Raw genomic sequence first — 22706 nt, 5'->3', positions numbered from 1 at the left:
TCATTCAGCGTAAATTACTGTGATAATCGTAATTAACAATCGCAATTACAATTTTATGAGAATAATCAACAATTATGATCTTTGTCATAATCTTGCAGCCCTGCTAGGTAATACTGGTATTTGTTTGTTTGTTTTTGTTTTGTTTTGTTTTTTTTATCGGAGGCTTGTTGATGATAAAAACGTATTTAATGTGCTGTGATTGTTTGTTGTGATTGTTAATGATTAATCACTGCAGTGCGATGCAATCAACCTGTTCATTCATTCATTAAATTTATTTATTTATTTATTTATTTATTTATTTATGCATTTAATTGTTTGTTTGGTTGTTTGTTTGATTGTTTATCTATTTATTTATTTGTATGTATTAATAAATCAATCAGTGGCGCTGACGTCATCGTAAGGCGCGATCCCAAGGTCCAGTGCGATTTTCCACTTGGTAAGTAGAGCAGTTAATTAATACAGATGGGAACAATCCATATATTTATGGAACAAAAACCGTTTAATTGGGTCAAGACGTTGTGTTTAGAACCTTTAGAGTTGCAAGGTATCAGTTTATGCAGTAAATGACAGCAGTCATTACAAAATATAACTTGCTGCACCACGTGTGCAATAGCCTAACGTTAGCTGAGTTAGCTAATTAAATTCAAGCTTGTGTATTTTTTCACATACAATCATGCAAGGCAAGGTAATATAGGAGATTGTATGGTTTTTCGTTATTATATGTGATCGGTTACCCATATTAAGTTAGCTCGATCACAACACTTTAGCCATTTATAAATGTTCAGATCAAGTTGCCAGATTGGTGTGTTTTCCAGTAATTGTTCAAAATCCACAATCCAAAATTATAAACACACACATCTACTACAGTATTGTGGCTCATCAAATGGCATGTAATAAAGGAAATTAAGTGCTCTCTAAAGAAGGCTACATTGTAAGGCTACGTGTCTGTCATTTGCCTTAAAGAAATAAAAGGGAACAACAGAAATATCAAAATGCCACCTGTCTAAAGCTATTTTATTCCACCTAGTACAAACTAATATCTAATTGAATACTGACCAATCTGCCAACACCGATGGAAAAAAAATACTGGTAAAAATGTAAGGAGTTTATTTGTTCTCTCTCTCTATCTCTTTCTTTTTTTATCAGGTCCTTCAAATTCTCCCCTCCTTTATTTTAACCTCCCTCAACACAAACATACACACACACAAACCAAAGGCACTTTTAAGAGCCACGTCCGTCTTGTTACCCTGCACTTGTCTGTCTGTAGCTTGCTCTCTCTCTCTCTCTCTCTCTCTCTGTTTATATTTCTATTTGTTGTCTCTGTCCATCTTTTTTGTAAGTCTTTCTGTCTGTTTTTGTTTCTGCCCATCACCATGAGTGATTCAGAACTCCAAGAACAGTTAATGGAGCTGGATAAACTGGTTGATGATCAAGAACTCAATGATGAGCTCCAAAGTCTTGATGACTTGATTGGTGAGCTGCAGGAAGAGAAGGAAGTGGCACCAGTAAAGACACCTGAACCGAGGGTGCGTTGGAGAAAGAGAGACATTGATGGAAACATTGTCTATGCAAGGCCAAGATCAAGCAGGAATCAGTCAAATAAGGGTCAGTATAGTTTTTCATTCAAGATCTATTGAATAACTGCGTTGATTAGGCATTTATGATGTATCAAACAAGGAATATGTCAATCAAATCAGAAGCACTCATTTTATTTTTGACATGAAAATAAATTTGATTACGTACAGTATTTGTGTAAAGCAGTATAAACTAAATGATTGGTCTTGGTAAGGCTGTGTTGAAGCTGTGTTTATTCTGAGTGTGTTGTCAGTGGCCAACCAGCTTGCTTCTACAGCAAGCATTCTTATTTGCTTTCATCTTCTACATGATATATAGATAACTAAGTAACTGTACTGTCCACATTTGTGTTTGAGAAAAAAAAAATCTGCTAGTCCTTCTCTGTAGCTAAACATTAAACAATGAGCTTTGGTCATTTCAGGCTGCTAATAAGGGAGGTAAAATTGTGCCACACACCTTGGGACAAGTTGAAAATGTTGTAAATGTTGTTTTTCTTTTTTTTCTTTTCTTTTCTTTTTTTATCTGGTGCAGCTGATCCCATTCGGAAATCTGATCCTCCCATCAATGCACCTGCCACTAACTGTGAGGTGACCTTTGCTCCAGAGGCTGTTGGTGTGTACTTCATTGTGTAAATAACAAATAACATTTTTAAAATTTTCCGGAATACTGGCCTTTTCACAGTCAAATGCACTTGATGCAGAACACTTTCATGTATATATTAAAGTATTGCTTTTAAATATTCCATACTATTTTAACAGAGTCTTTTCTGCAAGATCTCCAGCACTCACTGAGCAATACCTCAGATGATGAGGCATCATCTCTTGAGACCTCAAGAGGTCCTCTCCTAGCTTCCTCAAACTGGAGCACAAGACAAAGTCTCTTTTCAGAGAGATGGAGGACAGAGAGACCACGTCTGGTGAACACCGCTGCGGCACATGAAAATGTAGCAACACGCATCTGCCAACAGTGTGGGAGCAATCCAGCTGCTGTCCGCTGCAGTGACTGTCGACCAAAGCCCTTTTTCTGTGCTCAGTGTGATGTCAGTATGCACACCAGACATGTTCTCCATAACAGAGATGCCATGACGGCTGGATTCTACCAGCCATTGCCTCCAACAACTTTTGTTGTAGATAAGGCTCTTTCCCATTGTGGTAAGTGCTGGTTTGTGAGTGTACAACATACACATACTTCTGAGAGTTGTTAGGCCTCATATGTTTTACTATTTAAATAATGCCCTTTTTTTGTCTCTTGTTGTTTGATATTGAATTTAAGCTTTTTGAGCATCTCTTCTATATTTTTCAGCAATGTACTCCAATACCATTGAACCGTTACAATGTTATATCAGTCTATACAAATTGTCTTAATACTCAATCAATAAAAACGATCTTAATTCAAATGTTTGATCTTTTTCAGTACGGCTTGTACCTGTGGAGATCCCTTACAAAATCTGTGATTGTTCACGAGAGTCACTAAGGGTCAGTCCAGGGAAGACTGTTGCTGTAATCACAATGAATGGTAAGGGTGTGAAGATAAAAATCTGTACATGCTCTACTCCCATAAGTTTGGCACAGGTCTGGATGTAAGATCTGCATGACCTCTAAGTAATGTTTAAAAAGTATACAAAGTAATGTAAAATTGTGTAAGGAATCAAAACCCTGATTAATCACATTATATTTACATTTAAGTGGATGTGTTTTTTCATTTTTCCAGGACGATATGATCTAAGCATGCCTGAGTTGAGTTGTGAGGCATGCCAAGCCACGTGGGCTGCTGGAGTGGGTGATCTAAATCTGAGTGACTACTGGCCTGCAACCCTTCACTTTGCCACTATTTATGCCACAGATGTCTTCTTCTCATTTGAAGAAATGAAGATGGCTGCACCAGGACTGTCCTGCCAAGCATTTTTGAGAATGCTCGATCAGCGAACTGTCCGCTTTGGTCGTGTGAGTATTGAATTTATTTATTCTACAGTATTGTTAATGTCTTTGTATTGTGGGACGAAAATCTTTTAGATGCTAATGTATTTGTTGGTTTCCTTAATTTTAATAGTGTGGCAAGATCTCCAAAGACAGTTTTCAAAAAAGTTTTTTTGAGTGGGAGGCTGTGCGATACGAGGTGGACAAAATCTGTAAGGAAGAGCCCTTCATCTGTCCTGCGTGCAGCCCAGACATGCTGGCAGTTTCAGTCGATGGAAACCGCAAGCATTACCGTTTCAAGAATGCAGCTAGGTATTTAAAATTGTGTATAATGTCACACTGTTGAAACAGTATTAATAAGAAAAATATCGTTTTAATGTGCACCCAGTAAAATTAGATTACAAAGTATCACAAGCTTGTGTACCTGTTATGTATTATTATTATTATTATTTTTCTAGATCTGAAGAAAAGGCCATCTTTGAAGACGTCTTTATAGCTAAGGATGAAGATGTGACAAGATTTGTGGACTACATTCACAAGACATCCAAACATGTAAAAAAAAAAAAAAAAAAAAAGCAGACTATTAGAATAAATACAGGGCTACAGTTACCTCCTACTGAAGAGTTTATTTAGGAGATTCTTATTTTTATCAACCATTTTCCATATTGTAGGTGTTTGTGGAGGGGAGTGGTCAGCAGCCAGAGAGACCTCCCAGGGATCTGCCAGCAAGGTAGACGAGGAGGGATTGGAGGTTGCGGTTTTTCGGCACGGAGTGCTTCTCTGTGCTTTAAATATGTACAGGGGTGAAATTTTTGCCTATCCCTTGTACCTGCAAGAAAAGCTGGCCAGTAGGCAAATACATTTTTTTTGTATGGATGTGACTTGCAAATATTGGCCCTACCTCCAAAGAGTTGCAAAAAGCTGTCCAGAGCTCCAGCACCTTCTTAACATGAAGCCCTTCCTTTCAGTGTTCCATGCCAAAGCCCATGATTTTAAATGTGAGGTAGGTGAAGTTTGTAATTACTAAAACTGAACATCTGCAAATACATGTCAACACTTTCTCAGCATTATTATTATTATTATTATTCCTAATCAGGTGAATTGGAGTGGGGCATATCAGGATGGGGCTGGTTTAACCCTAGGTGAGGAGGTGGAACAGTGCAATGCTTTCCTGTCTAGGATTGCAGTGACTACAAAACACATGTCCAAAGCAGGTACAATGACCACATACTATACCAGTTACATTATTATATAATAAGTAGGGGGAATATGGTAACATGATATTCTCTGTTTGCAGGGCGCACAGACATGGCCATGCGCTGGAATCAGCAAAAGATCTACACTTTGGCCATCACACTGACCCGCCGATATCAGAAGGTAATAACATCAGTAGAATTGGTTTTAGATGTTCAATAATGTATGTTATTACTGTTTGAAGTTGTGCATTAAACATTTAGTTATTGTTCTTGTACCATCTGTGATTGCTTGTAATTGCAGACCACAAAAGCTCTGCAAAACCAGTTGCTAAACCTAGAGTCTTTAAAAGTTGAACTGGCAGTGACAGAGAGCCAGTTGGAAGACTGGCTCAACGAAGTAAAGGAGTGGGCAGATAGTGAGTAAATGACTTATGTATATACATATGTATGTGTGTGTATGAATGGTATAATGTTATACTAAAACAAAAATTAGAGCAATGGAAAAACCCTTTAAATAACCTCTAGAGAAAAAAAATGCATCTTTAGCACACAGAATAACATAAGAGGCTTTTGAGTGATCAATTACCACTTTGAACGATTGCATAAGATTGCCACTTTTTAACGATTGTAGCATCTCTAATTGCAATTAGAAAAGTGATTAATTGTTTAGCCCCTATATTTTATATGACAAGCTACGCAATTCAAGCTCATAATCACAGATGCATCGCATGCAATAGTGAATGTGATATTGCATAGCTTGTGAACTACTGCTCTGCGTATTAAATGCTGCTCCATCTGAAAATAGGTGATAGAGATTTATTTCCAATCACAGAACTGGCTTTACTGATGAGATGCGCATGAGTATCGCATGCAATATATCGTGCAGCCCTTATAACATATATGTGTATATATAATATTGGTAACACATTTAGTCATGAATAATTGTTATTGTAATTTTGTGTAAAAATCACACATTTCTTCTCAGCAGCAGCAACAACAACCACAAATGATGCTGATGCCTTGGCCAGCAGAACTGAGGTACTTGTGGCGAGTATCAAGAGACGTTCTCAGCGTCTCTATAAAGATACAGATGGCAACAAAGGTCGTGCCAGGATCCGCCGCAAAATCAGGGAGGAGAAGGGGACCCTGACATCAATTGTTGAGAAATACAACAGAATGGTTCCAAACACAGAAACTCTGTGCTTGGAAACCATTTTGTCTGGTGAGACAGCTTGGCCATGGCAGCTACCACACAGTGGTATGTTCACTAGTCTTCTGACAATTATACATATTTCAACCACGATGCCTCAAATGTCAATCTGCAACCCCATCTGATTTTAAATATTAACCCTTTCGAGTCGATTAACGCATATATGCGTTTTGAGTCATTTTCTCCTGATAACCCCGAAAAGAACTTAAATTACACTCTCAGTTTTAATCGTACAGATAAGAGCAATACATCAATCGAATCTGTAAAGGGTCTACTTTTTTTTGGATACAGACATAATAACAAAAAACCTTTGTGCACTTATAAAATAAAGATAACAAACAAGGTGCGCTGTCTACAGTCTTTGTCTCCGCTGATCGTCATGTACAAACATTTCATTAAAATGAACTGTAACTCCGTGAATACTCAACGAAGAGACATGAGAGAGATATCTATAGAAAGCCTGGAATGTCTACTTTTAAACTAAACAAGTGCTCCCGAACAAATATTCTGAAATAAAGTAATCCATATGAAAACAACGCGATGTATGTTTTTCATATCTCCGCTCATTATATCTAATGTGACCACGCCCCCGCGCTTAACGCGCTATTCAGATTCAAACTGAAGCGCACGGCTTGAATACGCCCACACAGAAGAAAAAGCAGCCAGACTATTCTTCAAGTTTTTATTTTATTTTACTGTTTGCTTCGCGATGAGAGGACTAAGACATAATTCACCCCAAACAGATGTGATGTGGTTGAGGATTTGAGAAATGGATTTCCTCAGAAAAAAGAATGAAGCACTTTATTCAGCAGAGATCATAAACATGAGTAAGTCTCTTTTTATTTATTTGTACTAGTTTTCACATAACGTGTAAACATTTTACTAGTCAGACTTTTTCCAAATACTTTTTCCAAACTATAATTCCTGACTAAATGTATAATCAAGTGAAACATTATGAAGTTTCAATAACAGTATACAATACTATACCATTCAAAAGCTTGATGTAAATAATATAAATGTGACAAATAGAGATAACTCTAACAAATGTAAAAACAATGCAGTTCTTTCGATTTATTCCCCCTAAAAAAAACTGAAAAATATTCTCAGCTCTTTTCAACATTAATAATAATAATAATAATGATGATGATAATAAATGGGGTTTATTTGGTAGAAAATAAGATTGTTAAAAGGATTTCTGAAGGATTGTGTGACTAAAGAAAGGATGCCAAAAAATTTGTTTGAAAGTAAGCTTTGATTGTCCCTAATAAACTGTTTAACTGCTCCCCCAAGTGGATATTAAATTATGTTGTGGGATAATTAAATATATTCTTAATAAACTACAAACATAAAATTATATACTTTTATTTTGTTCTCACATTCTTTCTTGTAAGTCCTCCCTCAGTGGCACAGTTGAATGAGAGGCTCATTATGCGGCTCATTATGCAGCTCATTATGCAGCTCATTATGCAGGCCTTTGTCTTCTCAGGTGTAAATCACAATGATATTCATGGTAGTTGACGCCTACTCCCATATGACTTTTACCAAAAAAAAGTGTCTTAGAAAATTTAAATCAATATATTGTTTTCTGTGAATGAGTAAACAAGATGATTTTCACATAATTTAGAAAGAAAAATTCTAGGCTACAAGCTCCAGGTCTCAACTTTTCCGGCAACCAATTTTATGTATGTGTTTTATTGCCTTATTCAAGTGACTTAACATTTTTAGTTTTTCACTAACCATGCATAACATTTTTTTTCTCAAAAATACAATCATGTACATGCATGCATTTCACATATTATTATAGCCCAGTTTGTGCTGATTACAGTGATATTAGACTTTACCCATTTAGATATTTATAAGAAACTGAAAAAAGCACAAATGTCAGGGCATGACAAAACTTCTCAAGGCCCCAAAAATACCCTTAGACTCCAGAGGGTTAAAGAAGGTTGATGTATGACAATTTTTTTTCGTGCATTCCAGACTCTGTTAATTTTAGGACAAAGAGAAAGGCATTCGACATCATGATGTCATTAAGGAGACTTCAGGAGGAGCAGAAGATTCTTGTTGCAGAGATGAACAACCATTGGAGATATCTTTCAACTCGTGCTGATGCCCTCAGAGAACTGTCCTGCTGCTTTGCCAAGGAGACAATAAAAAGTATGTATTTGTAATATATGGCATATTTGTCATATACGGCAAACATAAGCATAGGGTTGCCCCTGACCAAAGATTTTTCTTTAAAATGGACTCACAAAAAACTCAGAAACATTTCCTTGTAGCATAAGTGGCTGTAGCTGTATGAGCTATCGTTACACTTTGCCTAAATCTCTATCCAATTGATAGCTGAACGTTGTCAATCTTGCTTTTTTGGAGTTGTACTTGAAACTCTTTCAATGGTCCAAATTTAAATTTATTGCCCCACATATGTAAATACTGTGTAATAACTACAGGGTCCAGCCTTGTTATTCATAATATCTGCCTGTGAGTTTTAACATGTCCTGTGGAATATGTGTGTTTGTTGTTTTTTTTGTTTGTTTGTTTTTTTTTGTTTTTGTTTTTTGCAACGTATAACCACTCCAAATTAGACCAACTATGACTTTTCTAACAGACTAACATTTTAGGTTACTTTTAGGTGGCAGCCCAAATAAGCATACACAACAATGATGAGTGTTTAATGAAAGTTTATAAGGGAGGCTTAATATCTATATGATGATATTTTGTAGTGTATATGGGTTAAAATGTAACAAACTTTTCCTTTTGATAGCGATAGAAACACCAAACGTCAACTTTTTGATTGACTTCCTGTTTGACATCTTAATATAACTCCAACTGGATTCGTCTGAAAAGAGTCATATACACCTAGCTTGAGGGTGAGAAAATCAACTTCTGTTGATAAAAGTCAGATCTTAACTGCAAGTCAGCTGTCATTTTTTCAAAAATATATATCTATTTGAGTCTCTTTTGCTCTATCTTACCCCCGTGCAATGCCATGCAAGGCGGAGCACAAGTGTGTTTGCTAGTTTTAGTTCGGCACCGTTAGTGAAAGATTATTAAGCAGCAATAAACTATCCAGTATTTCTTAATGTATGTTTTTGTCCTTTGATAACTGAAAACATAATCAAAACAAATGTGTTTTAATGCTTAAAGTTCAAATAAGTGAGCAAATGAAAAAAGTTTCCCTAGTGCAGGGGTTCTCAACTTTTGTAAGCTGGGTCCCCCCAAAGCTGGTTCACTGTGCATGAATCCAAACAAAGATCACAACATAGCGTATATCACAGCAACACTCAATCGTGTTTTGAATGATTCAGTGTTTTGATCAAATAGTTTACGTCAAAGATTCAATGACCCATTCACAAACATTTGTCTCATTCTTGATGAATTGGCCGTTTGAACGAATCGTTTGAATGAACGACTCAATGACTCGCTTAATAAAAACTTTTATCACCTGCATTTGTGCTCACTATCGACAAAACATTTAAATTGTTATTCAGGAGTTATGCATATACAAAATAACTTTTTATGACCGTAGTTTAGAGATTAAAAAATAAAGAGTATGGGACGCCCCCCACCGGTTGAGAACCACTGCCCTAGTGCATGGGTGGCCAGCGTCGGTCCTGGAGACCCACAGTTCTGCCGAGTTCTGTTCCATCAAACACACCTGAAGAAGTTAATCAAAGTCTAAGGGTTACTAGAAAGCTACATGCAGGTGACCTTTTTTATCAAGACTGGAGCACAACTGAGCAGAAATGGAAGCTTTAGCCTAAGTTCTGCCTGGAAGACTCAATCACTTCGTCACTAATTACCTTCATCATTATCCAATCACGTCTTTATACTCCTGTATAAAAGATCGTACTTACACATGTTTTGAGTTCGCAGATGCCAACGCGACAACAACCGCTGATTCCGACGCGATTGTACTTGCTCAAGCTGTTGTGTTTATTCATCTACTTGCTGTAATTAAGTTCGTGCCCCGCAAACTATCTAGAGTTTGACATTCCTCTAAGATGCACACGGGATCGTTGGCTTAGCTCTGTGTCGCGGCGATTATCTGCAGTCGTTTGTGTTGGACGATTTACAAGTTTTTCTCGGCAGAGTATGTGAACATTGGCGGAGTTCCGTGTGCTTCCAGGCCAGGGTTGCCAGGTTCTCAAAAACCGCCAGTTACTACTATTTAAATAATAAAAAAATAAAATAAATAAAATAAAAAAAAAGCCCAATCGCGTTCAAAAGGGATTTATCGGTAGAATTCACATTCTAGGGGCTATATATAACACTATTGGGGTCACCTCAAACCCAGGACAGACAAGGCAACCCACAAAAAAAAAAAAAAAAATACGGTCTTGGCTACGCTGGTGCTTTTCGAGATGTCGCGTCAGTGCTGCTTGGGTCTCAACACCTGAAAAGACTTTGGTCTCAATCAACAAATATTCATCTGTACGCTCACGTGAACCTGCACGAATGAAGTCTCTCCGGACCAGCAGACAGAATTAAGGCTGCCGGTCTCTTCGGCATCTCGCCTCCACCACTTCACAAGTCTACAGCATTATAAGTATAATTTCGTTCTATGCACTTGCGGCGCCTGGGCATTAACTTATTCTCTGCAAGGATTTATACTCACACGTTCAAATAAAGCACTGGGCGTTTCGTGCTTGTTTATCTAGCAGACTTGCACAGTATAATTAAGATGTTGATCATAGTGCATGCAATTTTCTGAATAACTTCTTCGTAACGAGGCACTTTAAGGCTCATCATAAACGCTACAATATTTATACTGATAAAGATTTTTCGCATTTCTTAAAAAAAAAAAAAAAAAACAAAAGCTCTGTCTAGCACACTTGAGATTCGCTGTTTTAATCCTATGCTTTAATATTTGTTTATTCAGTCTTTCATTTGCATTATTCCTGAAAAGTTCATACTCTAATGGGATTCTATGTTTGCAGATGCAGGGAACCGCTGCTCTCACCTCATCTTTACATGGCTTACTCTTGGGCTAGCGAATTATGAACACTGGATCTACCAAGCTGATGCGTATATGGACCCTTCTTTTGAGTCGTAGGTAAGATTCGGCTCAATGCTCAGTCAGCAGGCATATAACTCCACGTGACACGAGATGCTGCTGACCTTATTTCAGAGTAGTGACATATCTCCAGTTTAAACCGAATATTAATTAGCAGGCATTTTTGTTTGCACTCCTGGTCTCCGTCTCAAGGCGCGGTCACACTAGACTTTAAACATGCGAAATTATTTCGTACGCCATTGCGAATATGGGCGGGAGCAAGATAAAACAGTCTCCCCTCAATTATCACAAGATGGATTATTATATGTTTGCTAGCACTGTGTCTTTTGCAACGGCGTCGAAAGCGTTTATTATATTGTAACGTTACTCTGTATCTCTCTATAAATATACACACCCTAAGGGGAGGAGGGGGAGAAGAAGGAAAAAAAAAAAAAAAAAAAATTATAAAACATTCCAATGTATCACCTGTTCCCGTCGACACTACAAACCATGCAGCTTCTTTTCTTTTATAAATCTTTTAATGTATTATTAAATAGGACGCTGCGCAACAGCTAAAGTTATATAGCGCTTCCTTTTTGAATTTTTGTACAGAGAGGTCATGCAGCAATGTATCGCTCTTCTACTGGTCCACATCCTCACGTTATGCAAATTCCCTGGTCAGAGTTCACCAAACTTGAACTTGGAACGCAGCGAAATGCAAAATTTTTCGCATAAGCTTGCATTTCCGGTCCGACGCATTCGCATGTTTATGAATGGAAGTCAATGGAGAGAAAAGTGCAGTGTGACCGCCCATCACTCATAACTAACTTAACGGCTGGAGGGGCGCGAACAGGACGAGATCTATAACAATCATGATGTGCTGTCTATGTCTATCAATTAAGGATTTGTCGCTGGCATCGAAGCTCAGCTGGTTAATAATATTTCCACGTCCTGGCTGGTGACTTTGCTTGAAACCATCCATTTTCCCCAGCGCTGCAGCATATCGGCAAAACTGTCTGTGTCTGTCTTGAATGAATGACGTCCGCCAACGTCATTCATTTGACTGGATCCCTTGCTGGTGGGGTAGAAGCCGCTGATTGGCTGAAAAGCTTTCGCTCAAAGCTTTCCTCGGGCTGCTTATTGGATGAACCGCTAGAATGAAAATCACTCACTACTCATAGGCCTTGGCCAAAATGGGTGGGCCTGGACCTTAAATGGGTGGGCCCAGGCCCACCCGGGCCCAATGGTAGCGCCGCGGCTGGTGGAAATATTCAGAATTTGAGAAGATTGCTAAGACAAAGAATGTTTAATTGTTTACATCAAGATTAGCAATGTGTGCTAGTAAGCTTAAGTCAATTTGATAATGCGTATTTTAAACTTAACCTCTGATACCTCAACTTAATATTATTTAAAAAAAAAAATAAATAAATAAATAAATTGGGGAGTCACAGTTAAGGGGTTAAGCTACAATCAAGGCTTGTTTATATTCGCGCATCTACTGGTGTTGGTTCATCACTCTTACTCGGCTGTTGCGGCTTTCACTTTACACTTTTAAACTTTCAGACAGCTGTGCCCTCAGCCAACCCGGATTCTTCAGTCTGCCCTCCGTTAGCAGACATAATACTAAACGAAGTGCTTACGTCAGCTGGAAATCACATTTCTAAGGCGTCGCTCCCTCTACAATCAAGCCTACACGTTTGCATGGTCTGCTTCTTATGTTTTTCCTTCCAATTTTTGCGTTCCTATTCTAATTTCGACCGTTGCTCCTTCTTGTAAAAAAAAAAAAAAAAAAAAATCGCAATCTTAATTTCTCTATTCACAGACTCCTTGCCAGCATCTAATCCATGCAAAATTGTATAATCTAATTTTCAAGCCTTTTGGTTCAGTTCTATTACTACTTGAGGGGTTAGCTAAATCTTCCAACAAATTAAAGACAAATGTCTGCCTATTACCCTGCCCATATTGCAAAATTAATTACTTCCATCTGCTACGGCCTTCCTTCGAAGTACCTCAATATTCTTCTGGAGGCAGTGTTTATCTGCCTTCTACAGGTTATGCTTCCAGGGGAATTCACTTCAAACCAATCAATTTGATCCTGCTCGCGGCATTTCCTTCAGATCTATGATTCAGAAAAAAAAATAATAATAATTCTTCACACTCTCCTCAAGCACTCAAAAACCGATGTGCAAGGTTCTGGTGTCACCTTAACAATTCTAAAATCAATAATCCTGTCCCTTCTCTGCATGGTGAAATTTCTTAAAAATCCGACCTAGAATTTCTAAAACGCACCAGCTCTATTTTTCCTAACGGAGCCCCCTTTCCAAGGCTGTTTAGAACTCTCACTTAACCACTGTTCTCAAAGCTGCAGTCTATCTACTGGCCATTCATTCAGAATTGGGGCAGCTACTTCAGCAGCTGAACGAGGGATCTCTACATCAGCTGTTAAGATCATGGGCAGATGGTCTTCCTAAGCATTTGAATCATACATCAGACCTGATTCAAAACCATTATTGAAGCTCAGCAAGCTCTCCTGTAACTAATCAGGTAAATTCATGCAATTACTGGTGGTGGTGTTACTATATCTGTATGGTCTATCAAGGCCTGTAAATGTCTGGCCTTTGTGGCTATTTCTGTATGGTCTTTCGAGGCCTGTCTGTGTCCGCCTATCGTGGCTATTTCTGTACGGTCTATCGAGACCTGTCCGTGTCCGGCTATCATGGCTATTTTTCTGTATGGTCGATCAAGGCCTGTTCCATGTCTGCCTATTGTGGCTATCTGTGTCTGGCCTATCATGGCTATTTCTGTACGGTCTATCGAGGCCTATCTGTGTCTGGCTATAATGGCTATTTCTGTACGGCCTATCGAGGCCTGTCCGTGTCTGCCTATCGTGGCTGTCTGTGTCTGGCCTATCGTGGCTATTTCTGTACGGCCTATCAAGGCCTGTCCGTGTCCGGCCATCATGGCTATTCTATTCTATTTCTGTATGGTCTATTGAGGCCTGTCCTGTGTCTGCCTATTGTGGCTATTTCTGTACGGCCTATTGAGGCCTGTCTGCGTCTGCCATTGTGGCTGTCTGCGTCTGGCCTATCGTGGCTATTTATGTACGGTCTATCGAGGCCTGTCTGCGTCTGCCTATCGTGGCTAATCATGGTCTATCGAGGCCTGTCTTGCGTCTGCCTATCGTGGCTGTCTGCGTCTGTCCTATTGTGGCTATTTATGTACGGTCTATCGAGGCCTGTCCGTGTCTGCCTATCGTGGCTGTCTGTGTCTGGCCTATCGTGGCTATTTCTGTACGGTCTATCGAGGCCTATCTGTGTCTGGTTATAATGGCTATTTCTGTACGGCCTATCGAGGCCTGTCCGTGTCTGCCTATCGTGGCTGTCTGTGTCTGGCCTATCGTGGCTATTTCTGTACGGTCTATCGAGGCCTATCTGTGTCTGGTTATAATGGCTATTTCTGTACGGCCTATCGAGGCCTGTCCGTGTCTGCCTATCGTGGCTGTCTGTGTCTGGCCTATCGTGGCTATTTCTGTACGGCCTATCAAGGCCTGTCCGTGTCCGGCCATCATGGCTATTTTTCTGTATGGTCTATTGAGGCCTGTCCTGTGTCTACCTATTGTGGCTATTTCTGTACGGCCTATTGAGGCCTGTCTGCGTCTGCCATTGTGGCTGTCTGCGTCTGGCCTATCGTGGCTATTTATGTACGGTCTATCGAGGCCTGTCTGCGTCTGCCTATCGTGGCTAATCATGGTCTATCGAGGCCTGTCTTGCGTCTGCCTATCGTGGCTGTCTGCGTCTGGCCTATTGTGGCTATTTATGTACGGTCTATCGAGGCCTGTCTGTGTTGGCTATCATGGCTATTTCTGTACGGTCTATCGAGGCCTGTCCGTGTCTGCCTATCGTGGCTGTCTGCGTCTGGCCTATCGTGGCTATTTCCGTTGGTCTATCGAGGCCTGTCCGTGTCTGGCTATCATGGCTATTTTTCTGTATGGTCTATCAAGGCCTATCTGTGTCTGGCCATCATGGCTATTTCTGTACGGTCTATCGAGGCCTGTCTGCGTCTGTCTGCCTATTGTGGCTGTCTGCGTCTGGCCTATCGTGGCTATTTATCAGTGTTAATTTCGTTGACTAAATATTTTCGTCATTATTTTCGTCACGAATATATTTTTGCCGACGAAAACGAAACGAAAACTAAAATAGAAGGCACTGATGGAGACTAAAACTATGACTAAATTGATTGACATTATCGTCAACGAATAAAGGACGAGACGAAAATAGACTGTGACGAAAATCAAATCAGCAGACGGGAGAGATGCGAGGAATGAGCAAAAGAACCGGCAAAACAGAACAGACTGCATGAGAGAAGAGAACCAATCAGAGCCTGACTTATTGAGACGTGAAGCGAAGGTTTTCAGTTTTTATGAGCTCCCGGGAAGTCGGCATTCGAAGAGGTGATAGGGACTTTAAGCAACAGCCTCTGGTGGAACGGCAACGCCATTCTGGCGTTGTATTGCGCCTGCGCGAATTTAACTGCTACTTTGTGACGTTCTAATTTAACGGTCTACTACGGGAGAACAGCTGATTTGCCGGAGTCGCTACAACGTGAGAGGTTAGGTAAATAAATGTTATGTTTTTAGACTTATTTACATCATACAATATTAAAAACTCCTCTTCTGACAAAAGATTGTCATTTAACGCCAAAAGCAATCCTTCTCTTGCTTTTTTAAATTATATATTTTTTGGGATCTCAATAAATGAATTAATGCTGCGTTGCGCTGTTCTGTTTTACCGTTGCTTAGTGACTTTTACGTTCTTGGCTACAGCGGTGTGACGGCAAACTTCCGGTCGCTGTAGCCGTTCCATTCGCAGCTGTTGCTTAAAGTCCCTACTGTCTAAAAGAGCGACAAAATGTCCACAGCTCACTTCACGTTTGACGACGAACAAAACAAAACAAAGTGTAAAGCACGCAGAGCGCTCATTCGTGGCAAGAACACAACCAATTTGAAAAGACATTTACAGACGAGCCACCCGGACATTTTCTCAAATGTAATTTCACAACGATGTTCTTTTGTTTATTGAGCTAAGCAAAATTGGAATAGTGCAGTGCGTAGATGTTGTAGCATTAAATATTACGAACTGAAAAGTACTGTAAAATAGCCCCTTCTTCAAATTAGATGCGAGCACAATACTAATACGTAATATCATGATAAATACATTTGATTAATACTAATGTTTAGTATATTTTATAATGTTCTACTTGTTGACAATATCACAAATATTTCTATATTAGTCATGTGAAACATGAATGTTCACATCCTATCATTATACATACAAATCTAGCAATATTGTAGTATTTAAAACATACAATATTGCTAGACAAATGAATACCTTATAAAATCTTGTTACTTTTTTTATCCACCCAACTTATTAAATATTTACTTTAAATGTATGCACTTATTGTTCAGCTCAGCTGTAAGCTTTAAGGTCCTGGACCTAACGTTATTTTTCTTTTATTGATGGTCAATTGGCAGCTAGTTATTGTTTACATTATCATGACAGTGTTTGTTGCTGCATAAAAGCTTTTGAATCAAAATAAAGACACAGTTGTGTTGAAATAAAGTTGAATTTGTGTTTTATATATTTTGGTTAAGTTTGTTTCCTATACCACCTGTAAAAAATTGTCTAGTAAATCTGTTATTGATTTTAGTCTTATTTTAGTCGACTAAAATACCAAGCAATTTTAGTCGACTAAAATAAGACTAAAATTAAAACAAATCAGATGACTAAAACTTGACTAAAACTAAAAAGAATTATAGTCAAAAGACTAAGACTAAAACTAAATTAAAATTTCGTGTCAAAATTAACACTGCTATTTATGTATGGTCTATCGAGGCTATTTATTTTTCTGTACGGTCTATCGAGGCTGTCTGTGTTCTGCCTATCATGGCTATTCTGTATGGTCTATCGAGGCCTGTCTGTGTCTGCCTATCGTGGCTGTCTGCGTCTGGCCTATCGTGGCTATTTCTGTTGGTCTATTGAGGCCTGTCTGTGTCTGCCTACCGTGGCTGTCTGCGTGAGGCCTATCGTGGCTATTTATGTTCGGCCAATTGGGGCCTGTCCGCGTTTGCCTATCGTGGCTATTTATGTTCGGCCTATCGGGGCCTGTCCGTGTCTGCCTATCATGGCTATTTCTGTTGGTCTATCGAGGCCTGTCTGTGTCTGCCTATCGTGGCTATTTCTGTTGGTCTATCGAGGCCTGTCCGTGTCCGTCCATCATGGCTATTTTTCTGTATGGTCTATTGAGGCCTGTCCTGTGTTTGCCTATTGTGGCTATTTCTGTACGGCCTATTGAGGCCTGTCTGCGTCTGCCATTGTGGCTGTCTGCGTCTGGCCTATCGTGGCTATTTATGTACGGTCTATCGAGGCCTGTCTGCGTCTGCCTATCGTGGCTAATCATGGTCTATCGAGGCCTGTCTTGCGTCTGCCTATCGTGGCTGTCTGCGTCTGGCCTATTGTGGCTATTTATGTACGGTCTATCGAGGCCTGTCTGTGTTGGCTATCATGGCTATTTCTGTACGGTCTATCGAGGCCTGTCCGTGTCTGCCTATCGTGGCTGTCTGCGTCTGGCCTATCGTGGCTATTTCCGTTGGTCTATCGAGGCCTGTCCGTGTCTGGCTATCATGGCTATTTTTCTGTATGGTCTATCAAGGCCTATCTGTGTCTGGCCATCATGGCTATTTCTGTACGGTCTATCGAGGCCTGTCTGCGTCTGCCTATTGTGGCTGTCTGCGTCTGGCCTATCGTGGCTATTTATGTATGGTCTATCGAGGCCTGTCTGTGTCTGGCTATCATGGCTATTTTTCTGTACGGTCTATCGGGGCTGTCTGTGTTCTGCCTATCATGGCTATTCTGTATGGTCTATCGAGGCCTGTCTGTGTCTGCCTATCGTGGCTGTCTGCGTCTGGCCTATCGTGGCTATTTCTGTTGGTCTATTGAGGCCTGTCTGTGTCTGCCTACCGTGGCTGTCTGCGTGAGGCCTATCGTGGCTATTTATGTTGGTCTATCGGGGCCTGTCTGTGTCTGCCTATCGTGGCTGTCTGCGTCTGGCCAATCATGGCTATTTATGTTCGGCCAATTGGGGCCTGTCCGCGTTTGCCTATCGTGGCTGTCTGCGTCTGGCCTATCGTGGCTATTTATGTTCGGCCTATCGGGGCCTGTCCGTGTCTGCCTATCATGGCTATTTCTGTTGGTCTATCGAGGCCTGTCTGTGTCTGCCTATCGTGGCTATTTCTGTTGGTCTATCGAGGCCTGTCTGTGTCTGCCTATCGTGGCTATTTCTGTTGGTCTATCGAGGCCTGTCCGTGCCTTCCTATCGTGGCTGTCTGTGTCTGCCTATCGTTGCTGTCTGTTTCTGGCCCATTGCGGCTATTTCCAAAAAAAAAAAAAAAAAACTTAAGAAGTTTAATCTAACGTCATTATACTGGTCATGCTAACTCTCTTTCTATTTCTTCCAGGAACCTTAGGATTCACAACTGGTGGGTATACTTCTACTTTTTTGGGGGGAAGGCTGGCCCCGTCTGGAGGTCTTATAATCCACCTAATTTTGGGGGTCTGCTGCGCCCCTGCCTTCGTCTTCAGGCAGGAAATGCAGATTCGCTACCCTTGGATTACGAACCATGGACGGGGCCTTCCGCCAAAGAAATTTATAATTGTGCTCGCTGAGCTGTCAATAAATGTATGCTTCGTACATTCCTCTATCTCCCGAGTCTTTCTGGTAGAAATGGAAGCTTTAGCCTAAGTTCTGCCAGGAAGACTCAATCACTTCGTCACTAATTACCTTCATCATTATCCAATCACGTCTTTATACTCCTGTATAAAAGATCGTACTTACACATGTTTTGAGTTCGCAGATGCCAACGCGACAACAACCTCCACCCTCCCCACCACCACCAGGATGGTCCTGTCCTTACCTTCCAGGGGGGTCTGCTGCGCCCCTGCCTTCGTCTTCAGGCAGGAAATGCAGATTCGCTACCCTCGGATTACGAACCATGGACGGGGCCTTCCGCCAAAGAAATTTATAATTGTGCTCGCTGAGCTGTCAATAAATGTATGCTTCGTACATTCCTCTATCTCCCGAGTCTTTCTGGTAGAACTGATATTGACCACCCCTGCCCTTGTACAAAGCTGTCTTTTTAGTATATGCTTATATGCTCAAAAGTTAATGTTAGTGTATTAGAATTTCTCATGCGCTTATCTTTTTGATATACACACCATTGTGTCTAATTTTGAATGCTTTTAGTGTTTTTAAATGTGATGCCTACTTAAAATCCATAAAAACTTCTTTGCTCATACTCCCACTGACAGGCTGCAGAATAAAGGATAATTTTGTACAGGAGAAGCTGAAAGAATGGATCTTGGAAGTCCTGATACCAAGCTTTAAAGATAAACTTTATTTAGGTCAAATTAAAATGCACATCTCTATATGTTCATTATAACCTAGTGTGTTCTGAGTAAGACAGTTTTCTTACCTTCTTCTATTCTCGTCTTTTTTCTTCTCTTTCTCTTTACAGATTAACAAATTGATGAAGAAACCCTCCTGCTGCTAGATGAAAAATCACTAGTTCAAATTCATTTATTTATATATCACATTTAAACAGCCGCTAGACAGACCAAAGTGCTTTACAGAGCAAGCATATAAAAATAAAAGCAGCAAAACACACTTAAGCACATAGAGAACAACTAAGCTTGGATTAATTATAATCTAATTAATTACTAGGTTGTGTAAAGATTTGAGGACAAAGAGAAGAATTTTAAAATATATTCTCTGCCGAACTGGTAACCAATGTAAAGATCTGAGGATGGGAGAGATATGATCATATTTGCGACAATTATGGATGAGTCTGGCCGCAGCATTTTGGACTAACTGTAGACGGGAGATTTGAGACTTTGATATACTGCAATATAGGGAGTTGCAATAATCCAGCCCACACGTGATGAAAGCATGAACCGCCATTTCCAGAGTTATTGGAGAGAGAAAGCCTTTGATTTTAGATAGTAAGCGAAGTTGGTAGAAACCAGAACTGACTACAGATGAGATGTGTTTATCAAACTTTAAAGACTGGTCAACAAGAACACCTAAGTTCCGCACTCCTGTAGATTTAAAGGGAGATAGACTCCCCAAATCTGGGCATGTGCACTGGGAACTTTCACTCGAGTTGAAAACAATGACCTCGGTCTTATCATCATAAGAGATAGGAAATTTTGAGCTAGCCATGCCTTCACCTCCTCTAAGCATAGATGAAGAGAGTTTAGTGCTGCAGGATTATTGCGCTTGATTGGAATGTAAATTTGGGTGTCGTCTGCATAAAAGTGAAAAGATACACAGTGTTTCCTAAAAATTGTGCCCAGCGGTAGCATGTAAAGAGAAAATACAGAGGGAGCCAAAATAGTGGAAGACCACATCTCAGGGGTGCCATGGAGCTGGAAATGTTTCCCATCTTTACTAAAAACTTTCTGTCAGTAAGGTAAGACTGGAACCATGACAGGACAGAGCCTTTTATGCCCACACACGTCTCCAGTCTAGCTAACAGAGTAGGTTATAGACACTTGTTAATAAGGGATACCATACCTGGTCCCACCGAGTTGGTGATTAATTTTAAAAATCTCGGATGAATGATATCATTTGGGCAGAATGAATGTTTGACCTTGGCGCTCACATCCTTCAGTGTCTGGAGGTTAATGGTAACAAAAGCCTCCTAAACACAGGAGGTACACAACATAATAGGGGGGTGAGGTAATTTAGGCCAGATACTGATCCTTAATTTAGTGATTTTGTTAATAAAAAATCTCTGGAAGTCTTCACATAGAGCATCTGAGGCAACAGACAATTTAGCAGATGGGTTTAAAACAGAATGAATGACCGAAAACAAGACCTTAGGGTTAGAGTGATTGGATTCAATTAAGTTTGAGAAGTATGCGGCTTTAGCTGATTTGGCAGTGATCTGGAGTCTTTGAACATGCGGAAGGAGACACTTAACCTGTCCCGTTTCCATTTGCGTTCGGCCTTTCTACATATTTGTCACTAGAAGCTATGATACCAAAAATAGGCCTGCAATTGAAGATGAAGATAATGCTGCTGATGACATGGAACGGGACGAGTTAGAGCAGAACACTATCACAGACCAAGTGGACTTGTTTTTATCAAAATTGAGGGCAAAATCATCTATGACCCTGTCTACTGTCAACTTTGTAGTTCAGCAAACATCTAGTTTGGTCTTTGATATTGTTGGTGCTTTAATAAGACAGACAATGTCATTCTTACAAAGGATTGGCCAAAGTGAGACTCCTGAAGGTCAACAGCTGAATCTGCAATTCACAAATGTAGCCAAAGCTTTTCAGTGCTTGGATACTGAACACAAGCAGATGAAATACTTTGTTCAAGCTGGGTACCTAGTTGAGCCAGTGGAGGAGTCTCTCCCTGGTGTCTCATACACCCAGCAGAGGGACTCACAGACAGACACTGTAAAACAGGTGGCAGTGCAGGATACTCTTCAAAGGATTCCCTTACGTCCACTGCTGAAACTCATTCTTGAGAGTCCAGGGACAATGGAGAAGATGATGGAGAGGAAAAGAAAGCTAAGTGACTCAAACAATCTGGATGACACCACTGTGTTCAAAACCAGTTCTATTCACTGAGCCCTCTGTTCCTCTTCTGTTGTATAATGGTGACTGTGAAATGGTTAATCCACTGGGCTCTAAGACCTCAATCCACAAATTGGGATTCATCTATTTCACTCTTACAGTTTTTTACAATCCCTTTGACGGTTTTTTTTTTCCAATACATTTAACAAGTTTCTTAAACTCTTAATGCACCAACACACCTAAAACACACAATTGGCAAAACAGTTAATTTCATACTCAAAACCACACATTGTAAACTAAACCCCAAAACTAATTTTCAAAATACAATAATAAACCAACACAATACACTATGTCTAACAAAACACAGCAAACATGTTTCAAAATCAAATAATTATTCAAAACACTAACACGTTCTGTTTCAACAGGAACATTTAGTCAATCATAACACTATGACAAAAAACACGATCATCAGTTGAAATGACAGAAACTGCATTGTTTTATGCGTCAGGTCTGCCCTTATACAATAGACAGTATATTGTATTGATCTTAGATTGTGTTATGCACTGTAGTTTCTTTTGAAGCCTCTCTACATTTTTGTTTTGTTGGGTTTAGTAAATGCATGCACTTTGTCTCTTTTGCTGCAGAAATTCAGTACAAAAAATGAATAACCATCTCAGAGTAGCTTTATAAAATGTAAAGTTAATGTACATTTGGCCAAAATCTTGAAAAGATGATGCTGTATTGGCTTTGACTAATCGCAACTGGTTATTGACTAACGTTAGATCTCTATTTTTTCCTTTTCTGTTTGAGTAAAGAAAATACTGTAATTTATTTTTATATTACTATTATTGTAGAGAGTTAAATGTAAGGTTAAAATTAATGTTCTATAACTTTAAATAAGATCTGAAGGTAATATCCTGAGAACAGAGACCTGCGGGGAGAGAAAAGTCTGTGCGCAGTTGTGAGAGGTAGAGAGGGTAATCAGAGACTTTGGTGTAATCAGATGTGGCTAATTCCTGATGTTAACCTCTTCATGTTTAATAAATCAAGTGTTATGATCTGCTGAGCTCCCTGTCGGTGTCCTCCTTCCAACAAAGCCAAGAACGTTATTAACCGGCATTTCTTCCACACGAACCGGTTTCAGAAAGGTAATAATTTTAGAGGAATGCAGGA

General features: G+C 39.8%; 2 protein-coding genes across 2 annotated transcripts in view; both read left to right on the top strand.

The window, feature by feature from the left end:
* Nucleotides 1-22706, top strand: part of LOC127967777 (gastrula zinc finger protein XlCGF26.1-like) — a 369056-nt gene that overhangs the window by 49990 nt on the left and 296360 nt on the right. The gene's annotated exons all lie outside the window — the stretch shown is intronic.
* LOC127981729 (uncharacterized) lies at nt 1255-21587 on the top strand. The gene is made up of 13 exons (XM_052585515.1): nt 1255-1605; nt 2107-2187; nt 2334-2726; nt 2989-3090; nt 3286-3518; nt 3625-3803; nt 3950-4043; nt 4163-4181; nt 4789-4868; nt 4989-5103; nt 5673-5909; nt 7878-8054; nt 21346-21587. Exons 1-13 carry the CDS (start codon nt 1374-1376, stop codon nt 21585-21587), a joined length of 2184 nt encoding a protein of 727 aa, XP_052441475.1. The 5' UTR covers nt 1255-1373.

The sequence above is a fragment of the Carassius gibelio genome, chromosome A4 (assembly GCF_023724105.1).
Source record: "Carassius gibelio isolate Cgi1373 ecotype wild population from Czech Republic chromosome A4, carGib1.2-hapl.c, whole genome shotgun sequence".
Lineage (NCBI taxonomy): Eukaryota > Metazoa > Chordata > Actinopteri > Cypriniformes > Cyprinidae > Carassius > Carassius gibelio.
Note: the sequence above shows the minus strand (reverse complement) of the source record. Positions and strands in the feature narration are given on the sequence as shown.

What these genes read in the sequence shown, in the direction of transcription:
- LOC127981729 (XM_052585515.1), top strand. Translation starts at nt 1,374, where the DNA reads ATGAGTGATTCAGAACTCCAAGAACAGTTAATGGAGCTGGATAAACTG. An exon ending in GAACTGTCCGCTTTGGTCGT is followed by an intron (nt 3,519 to 3,624) that starts GTGAGTATTGAA and finishes TAATTTTAATAG; the next exon opens with TGTGGCAAGATCTCCAAAGA. An exon ending in CTTGGAAACCATTTTGTCTG is followed by an intron (nt 5,910 to 7,877) that starts GTGAGACAGCTT and finishes CGTGCATTCCAG; the next exon opens with ACTCTGTTAATTTTAGGACA.